We start from the raw sequence: 11,931 nt of genomic DNA on the forward strand, positions 1-11,931 counted from the left end.
ATATATACTGTATATCCTATCAACCCCTCAAAACACCTTAGAAATGGGTTAGAGTCTGGGAAAGTTGTCAGGCCAATTCCAACATCATGCCGTCAAGTCTTGCATGGGCAAGCACATTTAATCTAGTATATAGTTTACAGTAATCATAAAGATTAAATATTCACTATGAATAGTATTATTGTCTGTAATTTTCTTTCACAGGTGAGCCATTTGCAGTGCCAGATGACACGCTGGTCATTTCAGGAGGACTCTATGATGGCCCTCAGATTTACAACCCCACCATGACAGTGCAGAACGAAGAATTCCAGATAGACGCACCTGGATTTGCATCCAGACCCACTCAGTTCCGCTTGGAATTTCTAGGAGAGGATCAAGACAGAGCAGACCCTGATACTTCCACCTTTCAGACATTCCATGCACATGATCAAGAGCCTTAGGATCTCAGCAACAAACCTCTTTTTATTAATAAAATAATAATAATAATAATATAAAAAAAAAAAAACTTTTTAAGCTGAAAATGTTACTTTTACTTGAAGCTTTTATGGAAAAAGTTTTTAAATAGTTACATCTTTTGAACGTTGAAACTGAAATTGTGAACTAATAAAATTAGTGAAGATAACAGAAAAACACAAATATAAATACAAATATTTGTTAAACACACAACTGAAACGAACAACAACTGTTTCAGGAACCAGAATCTTTTGATAAACATTTTAAGGTACTGTATTTTAACCAAACATACTATGAAGAGAAACTGTGTACTGAGAGATTAGAATAAATAATATAAATACTTCTGCTTATTCAAACACCAATAGAAATTGTAAGCAATCAGAAGCTATTATATTAAGAGTATGTGTGCTCTCGTTTTCTAAAAGAATAATCACACATTTTTGATGACAACACTTTTAAGCAAAGATTTTGTCTGTTGCTTTTTTTTTCTTCTTATCTGAATTGCTAACAGTGGTCCATCCAGCATCTCGCATTCTCTTTATTGCAGCCAGTTTCAGCACTGTTCCTGGAGACTTACATGGAAAAGAACTCTGCACATGTACATAATTTGCACATGACTGTCAAAACAAGAACACTAAGGAATCAATCTGGACAAAACTAGTCATATGGGATTTTTGCTCACCTTCTTGAACATGTCCAAACTCCCTGTGTCTTGGTCTTTTGGTTGCATAGGTTTCTTTGATTTAATAGGTCTCGGAGAGAAACTCTGCACAACAGATACAGGGGATTAAGAAAGAGTAACACAAACCACAATTGTAAGAAATTACTTAAGTTGATTGCAAATAAAAATGTAGATCACTGAAAATTGTTATATATTGGCACAATACCAATAGTATGTGAATAGAGTAAATAGATACAATTTACCAGTATGTCATTGCTGTCTGAGTTGTCTGATTTTGGATCCAGCTTCAGAATATTTTCCTTCCAAGACCACGCAATCTTAGGTGAGGGTGGTGTGCGAATTCTGAATGACTGAAGCAGAAAATAAACTGACTCATATAAATGCTCAAGATGAATGATGAGTAGTGCAAACTGTTCAGGTTGCCCCCATACCTTTATTTGAGGTGTTGTTTTAGTTGTTTTGCTCCATAACGGAGTATGAAGGTCTTCATTCACTGTTTCCTTGAATCAATAACAAAAAGCATCATCAACAAATGTTAGATGATAGAAATGAAGAATAGGAATGCACAAAATGGACAAAGACAATGGGAAAAAAAACCTACAGCAGGAGTGTTAGATGCATTTCGTGATGGCGGTACACTTTCATCCTCTTTTAAAAGTGGATACACAGGCTTCTTAGCGGTGTCAGCTCTCTGAGTTTTAGAGATCTTGTTTCTTCCCTTCTTAGGTTTGATTTCAGTTACCTAAAACAATATTTTCATACTGTAGTGTTCACTTTAAATTGCCATGTATACTTATGGTATCTCAATTGACAAGATACAATACCTGTGGAAGCGTGTCTTTTTCAAGAGATGAAACTGGTGTCCTTAAGGCCACCTTCTCTCCTTTGAGCTTTTCAAGTTGTTGTCTAAGATCATCATTTTCCACTTGCAGGTGGGACAGCTCCAGTTCCTAAATTAATTGGTTATTTGGTTTTTAGCAGAGATTTGTTTTTCCAAAAAAATTTACATTACACCTACTAAAGCGATAAGGTGTTGCTAAAGTAACCTTTGGTTAAATGTCTCAAGGAAATAATGGTAACTCAAGATCTTTCCAATTAATTTAGAAATCCATCTTTTATTACCATCTCAGGCATCTAATGACAAACTCTGTTATGCTGAGTATGATTTTCAATGCAAGCAATGGATTGCAAGATGTCAGATTAAGCCATTAAAAGGTCAAATAATTACCAGTGATGCTTTGCTTGCATTGACTTCAGCCTCTCTCATCCGTTTCTCACTTAGCTCCGCATCTTTTTCTTCTAACATTTTGTCATACTCATGCTACCAAGAAAATAACAACAATAAAATGAATGAAAAGTGCTCAAAAACAACTGAAAATATTGTATAATTTGATAACAACCTTGTGCCTCTCCATCAAAGCAACCATGTCTGATATCTTCTGCTGGCATTTGATTTCTGTGTCATCTTTACTCTTCAGTGCCTCCATGGCTGTTTCCTTCAGTTTTTGCACCTACAACCTCCCACCCCCAAATCCTGATGAATTATTTGTGTCAGGTCTCGTTTTTTCAGTTGTTGCATTCAATGAAAAAACAAAACAAACAAACTATAAAAAAACAAAAAACATATCACCTCAAGGTTGAGTTGATCCTCTGAAGTTGATTTATCTTCAAGGTTAGAGCTTATTTTCTGAAGCTCCTCCTTGTAATGTTTCTTTATACTTTCCAAATCTTCTTTCAATGTAGTAATCTATGAGAAATATGTCAAATACTGTAACATGACCACTGTTATACTTATATATACAGGCATATATTTACTCAATTAAAATTTATGAGAAAACAGTGTATATGCATGCTTAGATCCTCTAAAGAATCACAACTGACTATCACTATCACAAATTAAATGAATTTTGGCTAACATCTCCAAGGTCCCGTTTCATACTGACTTTCAATATAAAGTTCTACTACATTATTCGATCATTTAGAAAAATAATAGTAAATGATCTACCTCTTTTAGACATTCCTCGTGAGCTTTTGTTTTGGTCTCTATTTTTGTTTTAATGTTTGTTAGCTGAAAAAAAAAACCAGAATAAAATAAATTTAAAAAACGTTGTTTAAGCACAGTAGTGAATAGTGCATATGTACAGTACTGTATGTCACAATATGATTTTTTTTTTTTACCTTTGACTCCAGTGCTTTGATTTGTTTGTCTTTTGTCAGAACTTCCCGCTTTGCAGTTTTGCCCTGTTGGGGTGATTTAACGAGCTATGGTTAGACATATAAGATGATACACCTCAACAAACTGAAATAATAAAACAGTAGAATAAAATAAATTTAAAAAACGTTGTTTAAGCACAGTAGTGAATAGTGCATATGTACAGTACTGTATGTCACAATATGATTTTTTTTTTTTTACCTTTGACTCCAGTGCTTTGATTTGTTTGTCTTTTGTCAGAACTTCCCGCTTTGCAGTTTTGCCCTGTTGGGGTGATTTAACGAGCTATGGTTAGACATATAAGATGATACACCTCAACAAACTGAAATAATAAAACAGTATATTAAAGTATAATTGCGGCCTTATGTCCCTAAGAGGGACGAAGAGGATTAAGAAGAAAGATAATAAAGAGAACGCACACTCTCTTTCATTTGCTGTTGAACATTCTTACTCTCTTCATCCTGCCCAGCAATTTTTGCAGATAAATTATCCACCTGCTCCCTAGAATATGAAAATGTACATGTAAGACATACTAAAATTATAAATAAACCCAAATTTGCAATGTTGCAAGACAAAAGTCTCCTCTAATCTTACTGAAGTTGTTGTTTCTCTCTCTCGAGTCTCTCAATTTCTGTCTTCTCTCTTTCTGCATTTGCATTGCTTTCCTGTAAAGAAATAAACCACAACATACAGCATTTGAGGATCTCTTTGTCATATTTACATCATAGAGACTTGGTTTAATTTACAAACCATGAGATGAGACTGAAGGACTTTCTTCTCTAAAGCACCACTATCAACCTGTTGCTGAATGGTGTCCTTCTGCATCTGCAGGTCATTAAACTTCAATATCAGCTCCTCATATTTCTCCCTTCAAGGAAAAAAACAGTTCCATAAGATATTGAACGGATTTCAATGATACAATAGCAGAATGGCCAAAATACTTCATTTAATGACATTTACATGAACATTACAATTTTTTCTTACAACTCATTCTCTTATACAAAATGTCTATTTGCAAAATTCAAAGAAAGATTATCTCCCTTACATATCTACCTATACCTACGGTAGACTATCTGTACAATATGTGAAACAGTAACTAATAAATTAGAGGAGTAAGTTGGCTATACACATTTACGTGTTGGTTTCAACATTATAGGTTCAGTCTTGAGATTTAGAGATTAATGATATAAAACAAGACAGGTCATGATTGCTCTTACTTCTGCTGCTTTATGTCCCTCTCCAATCTTTCTACCTCTTTTGATGATTTACAGCTGCTCTCCAAAGCTCCTGACAATTGTTCCTCCATCTCTTTTAATTTAGCCTGGATGAAAGATGTACAGATTTAGTTTGAGCAGTTTAGTTTGATGTTATTCAATCATGTTCCATCATATTCTTAAACTCAAATAAATACATATGCTGTGTAATGACCTTTAAAACAACTTCCTTTTGCAGGTTAGGGAAAAAATGCCTATTTAAAAACATAGTGGGAAATGACATCTGTTTTGTTATATACAGCAACTCATTTCTAACTCTTTCCAGTCACAGAACACTTTATTTTGAGAGTTGTTAGTCCAGACTGGGGGAATTGTAATGTTTAATAATTTCTTTTGTTATGTAAATATTTTTTTTAATAGAAAAAAAAGTAGATTTTTGTTTGTATAAGCTGTCAATTATAGTTCTTAGAAAGAAAATCTGTATCGGCAGGTCATACCGGTCAAAAAAATCAGAAATCAGAATCGGCCAAGAAAATTGCAATCGGTGCATCTCTAAAATGAATTCTTTTAATCTTTATGCACTATCCTTACAAGTAAAAAATATATGTAATAAAGCCCTTGCATAAGGACAAACCTCGATCTCCCATTTGAGTTGCTCTGCCACCCTGAGTTTCTCCTCAAGTCCCTCCCGGTCCTGTGTAACACTTTGAAGTAATTTCTGATGCTTCCCTAAAAACAACGATAGTGAAGGTAAATGACTTTTTGAAAAATCAAGAAAAAAGACTGATGCAAATGTTTCAAGCATTCTTACTTTCTGACTCCTCTATTACACTGGAGCTTTGCTGTGCCTCTTTGAGTTTCAGTGAAACATCTTTGAGATTGTTTTCTTTTTCTTGGAGTTTTTCTTGAAGCATAGCAACCTCAACAAGTTAAAGTCAAGGAACACAAAATACATATGTGTTTTAGTCACAACATGAACACAAAGACAGGTGAGTGCTACTGTATTCAAGATCTTTCCAAATCAAGATTATTCAAGCAAATGCTGCCCCCTTCAGGCTGAATGAGTTATTTGTAAGGCTCATGAGCAAAGGCACTACTAACCTCGTTCTCCTTCACAAGGCATTCACTCTCCAACTTCACTTTAAGATCCTCAAACTGTGTAAGGCATTCTCTTACTGTAGGATGTTAACAAAACAATGTTAAAATGATTTATTTCATTGTGTCTAATACACTATATACTTCAAATGAATTAAATTAATTTGTAAAAAAAATAATTAGAAAAATGAATAAAAAATTAGCACATTTCAACATATCCTGCTGATCAGACTCTGTCTGCTTCCGAAGACTTTCAAATGCTACCACCATTCTCTGCAAATTAACAAATTACAGTGTCATGAAAAGGATTGTCCTAATCTAGGGTTCGGCCTATTGCCAACACTTCGTGCATCCTAAAAAAAAGACATTACCCGAATATTCTCACTGTTCTGTATGAACAGATCATGAGTTTCTTCCCGTTCAGCCTCAACTATTCAGGCAAAATAAAAAACACACGATAATGAATTAATATATTTAGTGATATGCTATATTATATTATAATATGCTCTCACACTTACACAGATTAATTTTCTCAGCAGATCTCTCAAATGTGTCCTTTAGTATGTTGCACAGATTTCTGGTTGCATTGCTTCTGCATAATAAAGAATATAACAATTTATAATATAATACAATTTCAAATAATATGTGCTTACATAAAAATTACCCATGATATACGTACTTATTTCTAAGGTCTTCATTTTCATTCAGTTGATCCTCTAATTTCATGCTCAGACTTTCATTTGCAAACTGCAAAGGACATAATTCATAATTCTGTATTTACTGAAGCAGACAAAAAAATAATAACAACAAATGCACTACCAGCGAACGTGATTTACCTGAAGCTCTTGAATAGCTTTGCGCTGCGTCTCGATGGTTTTTCTGTTCTCCTGAAGCTTTCTGTCTTTTTGTGAAATCTCAGAATCTATTTTGAACTTCCACATTTTGATTTTCTCAGCTTCATCAAGCAATCTGGAGTACAGCTGGCTGGATCTTAATGATGTCTGTAATGCAAAAGCATAACAGCAATTAAACTGCTTAGATTTATTTACATTATGCCTTGCACTGAATTCATAATGTGGACCTTAAACCATTACAGATTACAAAAATAAACGAATAATTATCAAAGCAATAAACTACAATAAAAAAATGAAATAAGCATTTAATCTGACCTCCTCCTTTTCCATTGGCATGACTGCAGCCTTCTTCATCCCATCTGTAAGAACAAAGTATCAGGATTAATGTATTTACTACATTAAAACCATATTCATTACAGCACACTTTCCATTTAGACTATAAATGTTACCAGTTCTTGATGTCTTCGTAGGAAGCACCATTTTAGATGGAATCGGCAGGCTTGTCTCCATATCTGAACACTTGTTATAACGCTTCAAACAAAATACACGTATCATCCTACAGTTAAATGTTCAAACAGCAGTTTCAGCAGCCAGAGGTCAAATAGCAACATTATAACTCAAACAGAGAATTTACAAGTTTACCAACCTGGTTTGAAGGAGAAAAACCAGGGTTGTCTTCAAACAAGCCTGTTTCCTGAGGCTTCACTGCGGAAATTTGATTCAAATGAGCTCTTGGGGGCACCAGCAGTTTGAAGTTGAATGGTTTTTGCATGCTGTGGAGTCAAACGAAATATATCACTTCTAAAATCCTTAGAACTGTATCCCGAATAGTTTTATTGTTGAGTTTTTTCCCTAGCTGAGAAACGTCAAGTCGAAAGTTGAGGCAGTTAAGCAAAGGTAATTATTCCTCACAAATTATCTGATTTCCGTTACTTTTCCACTATTATAAACGACGTGTATGTAATTAAACTTAATTTTAGAAACATTTCTTTACCTTTAAGCAAATCACCTAGCACTTTCTGAACGTTTTTCTAATTAATACCACTCCGCTGACCAACGGCTTTTACCTGACGTCGGTTTTTGCCTCGCGCGACGCCAATTTGAAATGGTTTGCGCGGTTTCACGCGCTGAATCTGATTCAATTTAGCAACAGGAGTAGCAATTAAAATGAAGGCCCCATATCAGCCGGAACTTCCGAAATTTAATATTCATTTCCCCCTGGTTTGTTATAAAGAATGCTAATTATAAGACAAGCTTTAACTTTTATAGCATGCTTCAAAAGTACATTACTTTAATTCGGCGCCTCAGAGATCTAAGGTAACACGAAGGCGTTGCATGATATTTTCAGACTGGTGGAGATATTCTCCTGCCATTAGTTTTTTTTTTTTTTTCTAAAATCCAGTTATTTCCGAAGGCATTGCTGAACCTTGTTCAGATACCTGCCACATTTCTGAAAGGTGCATCCAACTAAGGGTTAAAGCTTGGTTTTGAATAGGTCAGATGAACATTTTGCAAAAGAAGTCAAAGAGAAAATAAGAGGTACTTAAATCATTGTTTGTGAGTCTCAAAAGACCACCAGGGTTCACACCCAACAGATGTGAAGTCAAACAACTTTTATTAAAACGACAATCATTTTTAACCATTTTGCAACAGAAAAATGATATACATTTAAACTGGCTCTGGTAGTAACTTATTTGGCATTTCAAGAACAATTTCCCATTAGGCTATACACAAATTGCCTTTGTGTTTACAGTTTTAAACAAGTAAATAATCTTTCATCACTAAATTGCTAGACTACACACATAGACACACATGCACAAGAATACACAAAATAACAGACACTGGCGAGGATGGATGGATACTAACAAAACAATGCATTAACTGTTTTAACTTGGAAAATATCTACCAAGTTTTATGTTCAATTTGTGCATATATTTAACAAGAGACACTATTTGCACATCTACCACTGTCTTTTTTTGTTAGAAGGCAACATTTGTTTCTTGTAGATTAATTCTTTATATACATGCATTTACTGATTTAATCTTTCTCTCACTCCCAGTGTACATAAAATGCCCTAAAACAGATGAGACACAGTTCTTGTCCTACAGTAAATGTATATGTTTTAAACTAAAGTTAGGTTCTAAAATAATAATAATTCAAAAATATCTATTGCATGACCATGTGCTCATGCAAGGCACTGAAAGGTTTGCATCACTGCCTCAGTAACCAGAATAGTCCAAGATGGATGTCTGTAATCAGATCCTCGATGTAGAGAGTGCAGAAATGTAAGAATCACCCAGAATAAAACCAGGATCAGCTATTGTCACACAGCATCCTCTGCAGTATTGTCATCGGGTACTTTGAGTGCCTCTACAACCTCTTTGCCAGGTTCCTCCTGCAGATTGGCTCTCTTGAATTCATCTTTTGCTTCTTTATCCAGTAACCTGTAGTTGATGCCCATTCCGATGAACAGAAACAAACTGCCAGCCAGAAGGACAATTCCACAGGCCATGTATGTATACTTGTAGTCATGGTAGATGTCATTGAACTTCCCTGTGAGTGCATACAATAATCATAAAAAAAAAGAGTCAGTGATCCAAGTGGGACCATAAATGCATATTCAACAAAAAGTGATTCAAATGTAGGTCATACTTTTGGTTTCACTTCCAAAACTTTTGCAAGATAATAATGCACAATGCCCTAATCTATTCCTCATTATGCATCTTAATTTTGCAAAGGCATGCAAAAGTCTTTTCTTCTGGGACTGCATGGTTAATGTATTTCCAAGATTTTAGATTACAATTTATTTAAATGCATAAGGGAAAATTAATTTTAGGTCATGTGACCGTTCAGTTTTGGGGGGAAAAAAAGTAAACATTTTAGCCTTCACTAGTTAATTGTAATTGCTTCTGTTCTGTGACAAATACTCTCTGTAGTCTCTCAATTAATATGAGGTCCTAAAAGCTGCATGCTTAATAAATAAAGCTATTTTTTGTAATTTGGTTTGCTGTTCAAAACTGGGCCATTGCACAGAGTAAGAGACATAAACACACTCCATACTCACCTAGTAAAGGTGGCCCCAGTAAAACTGGCCCACATTCCACAATCGTCACCAGTCCTACAGCACTGGAAAAACGTTGAGATCCCACAAGATCCATGAGGGTCTCAGAGTCAGTGATCCAAGTGGGACCATAAATGCATATTCAACAAAAAGTGATTCAAATGTAGGTCATACTTTTGGTTTCACTTCCAAAACTTTTGCAAGATAATAATGCACAATGCCATAATCTATTCCTCATTATGCATCTTAATTTTGCAAAGGCATGCAAAAGTCTTTTCTTCTGGGACTGCATGGTTAATGTATTTCCAAGATTTTAGATTACAATTTATTTAAATGCATAAGGGAAAATTAATTTTAGGTCATGTGACCGTTCAGTTTTGGGAAAAAAAAAAAAAGTTAACATTTTAGCCTTCACTAGTTAATTGTAATTGCTTCTGTTCTGTGACAAATACTCTCTGTAGTCTCTCAATTAATATGAGGTCCTAAAAGCTGCATGCTTAATAAATAAAGCTATTTTTTGTCATTTGGTTTGCTGTTCAAAACTGGGCCATTGCACAGAGTAAGAGACATAAACACACTCCATACTCACCTAGTAAAGGTGGCCCCAGTAAAACTGGCCCACATTCCACAATCGTCACCAGTCCTACAGCACTGGAAAAACGTTGAGATCCCACAAGATCCATGAGGGTCTCAAACAGCACTGAGCTCAGCCAGCCAAAGGCAAACCCAAAGAAGATGGAGTAAATCACGAACCCTGTGTAGTCTGTGGTCAGAGGGGCAAGCAGATGGCACACACCATTAAGGAGAATGGATGCTGCGAAGAAATGCTGCACCCTTGGTCTCACCCATTTCGTGTTGGCGACTATTCCCATTGAAGGTCGTGCAACCATATCTACAAAGGCCAGGACAGAAAGCAGAAAAGCCGCCTTCTCTTTGGGAATTTCCTTACTCTTGGCATAATTACTGAGGAACACAAGAGGAGTGAAGAGGCCGAAAAACATGACCACGTTACCCAGAAGGTAAAGCAAGAAGCCACGATGCTTGAAGAGTGTAAGATCGATAAAACCATTGATGATCTCCATCACGCTCTTTTGCTCTCTGGCTTCGCTATTAGCAGCATTAACAGCAGGTTGGGGTTTTGGCCCGATGGGCCTCATCAGGGATCCAGCTACACAACAATTCAGCAGAAGTCCACCCAGGATCAAGAAGCTCCCTCTCCAGCCGAAATGCTCGAAGAACCAGGTGTTTAGGGGAGCCAAAGTCGACAAGAAGACTGGGCTACCAGCCATGGCAATACCATTAGCTATTGGGAAGGCAAACCCAAAGAAGATGGAGTAAATCACGAACCCTGTGTAGTCTGTGGTCAGAGGGGCAAGCAGATGGCACACACCATTAAGGAGAATGGATGCTGCGAAGAAATGCTGCACCCTTGGTCTCACCCATTTCGTGTTGGCGACTATTCCCATTGAAGGTCGTGCAACCATGTCTACAAAGGCCAGGACAGAAAGCAGAAAAGCCGCCTTCTCTTTGGGAATTTCCTTACTCTTGGCATAATTACTGAGGAACACAAGAGGAGTGAAGAGGCCGAAGAACATGACCACGTTACCCAGAAGGTAAAGCAAGAAGCCACAATGCTTGAAGAGTGTAAGATCGATAAAACCATTGATGATCTCCATCACGCTCTTTTGCTCTCTGGCTTCGCTATTAGCAGCATTAACAGCAGGTTGGGGTTTTGGCCCGATGGGCCTCATCAGGGATCCAGCTACACAACAATTCAGCAGAAGTCCACCCAGGATCAAGAAGCTCCCTCTCCAGCCGAAATGCTCGAAGAACCAGGTGTTTAGGGGAGCCAAAGTCGACAAGAAGACTGGGCTACCAGCCATGGCAATACCATTAGCTATTGGGCGCCTCTTGTAGAAATATTTCCCAATCATTGTGAGAGCTGGATTGAGATTAAATGCCAGTCCAAGACCTGGAAAACATCATAACACACAGTTCAAAATGAAAACAGGTGCCCTGGATGATAGTAAAATGTGTCACAAGAGTGTAACATCACCAGGAGTGCCATTACTGTAAATTGCATGGGATAAGAGCAACGGTGTGTTTAAAAAAAAATCATATTTGTTTTTAATTATACCTCCCACTACACCAACACAGAAGTACAAGCCTTCGATAGTATTGCAGAAAGAGGCACCAATGAGCCCTGCTCCTGAGAGGCAGCCTCCTAAAATCATAATAGGCCGACTTCCATACTTATTGACCAGGATACTGCTGACAGGACCTGGGAATGAAATGAGGAAAAAAAATCTGTCAGAATTTGCACAAAGCAGAGTGAAATTTATTTATTTCTGTAATCTGATCCC

At 36.5% G+C, this 11,931-nt stretch overlaps 3 protein-coding genes across 4 annotated transcripts in view; 1 reads left to right on the plus strand and 2 right to left on the minus strand.

Annotated features, from left to right (window-relative positions):
* The window catches only part of LOC107554176 (uncharacterized), a 2,111-nt gene extending 1,640 nt beyond the window's left edge, over positions 1-471 (plus strand). Inside the window, exon 4 of the mRNA XM_016236600.1 lies at positions 202-471. Within this exon, the coding sequence (XP_016092086.1) occupies positions 202-437 (236 nt within the window). The 3' untranslated portion in view covers positions 438-471. The remainder of the gene's footprint in view (positions 1-201) is intronic.
* Positions 472-563: 92 nt separating this feature from the next.
* On the minus strand, positions 564-7,279 carry LOC107554167 (synaptonemal complex protein 1-like). The gene is made up of 26 exons (XM_016236591.1): positions 7,154-7,279; positions 6,957-7,038; positions 6,823-6,866; positions 6,490-6,654; positions 6,333-6,400; positions 6,172-6,245; positions 6,025-6,083; positions 5,860-5,926; positions 5,660-5,733; positions 5,370-5,478; positions 5,193-5,287; positions 4,562-4,665; positions 4,095-4,212; positions 3,939-4,009; positions 3,764-3,845; positions 3,546-3,608; positions 3,138-3,200; positions 2,763-2,879; positions 2,533-2,643; positions 2,361-2,453; positions 1,957-2,082; positions 1,734-1,874; positions 1,564-1,632; positions 1,375-1,482; positions 1,133-1,216; positions 564-1,067 (listed from the first exon to the last, which is right to left on the minus strand). Exons 1-26 carry the CDS (start codon positions 7,277-7,279, stop codon positions 906-908), a joined length of 2,475 nt encoding a protein of 824 aa, XP_016092077.1. The 3' UTR covers positions 564-905.
* An 851-nt stretch (positions 7,280-8,130) lies between these two features.
* LOC107554177 (monocarboxylate transporter 1-like) overlaps positions 8,131-11,931 on the minus strand; it is an 8,599-nt gene continuing 4,798 nt past the window's right edge. The window contains exons 2-5 of one of the 2 annotated variants that reach the window (XM_016236603.1): positions 11,706-11,849; positions 11,270-11,540; positions 10,158-10,681; positions 8,131-9,060 (exon numbers count right to left, since the gene is read on the minus strand). In XM_016236603.1, the coding sequence (XP_016092089.1) occupies positions 8,831-9,060; positions 10,158-10,681; positions 11,270-11,540; positions 11,706-11,849 (1,169 nt within the window). In that variant the 3' untranslated portion in view covers positions 8,131-8,830. Of the gene's footprint in view, positions 9,061-10,103; positions 10,866-11,269; positions 11,541-11,705; positions 11,850-11,931 lie in introns of those variants that run through there. The other variant, XM_016236601.1, reaches the window with a different exon arrangement.

Source organism: Sinocyclocheilus grahami, unplaced genomic scaffold, assembly GCF_001515645.1.
Source record: "Sinocyclocheilus grahami isolate Dianchi unplaced genomic scaffold, SAMN03320097.WGS_v1.1 scaffold493.1, whole genome shotgun sequence".
Lineage (NCBI taxonomy): Eukaryota > Metazoa > Chordata > Actinopteri > Cypriniformes > Cyprinidae > Sinocyclocheilus > Sinocyclocheilus grahami.

Coding starts and splice junctions, on each gene's coding strand:
- LOC107554167 (XM_016236591.1), bottom strand. CDS start 7,279: ATGCAAAAACCATTCAACTTCAAACTGCTGGTGCCCCCAAGAGCTCAT. Junction 4,213..4,561: donor AGGGACATAAAGCAGCAGAA/GTAAGAGCAATC, acceptor TTTTCCTTGAAG/GGAGAAATATGAGGAGCTGA. Junction 1,633..1,733: donor ATGCATCTAACACTCCTGCT/GTAGGTTTTTTT, acceptor TATTGATTCAAG/GAAACAGTGAATGAAGACCT.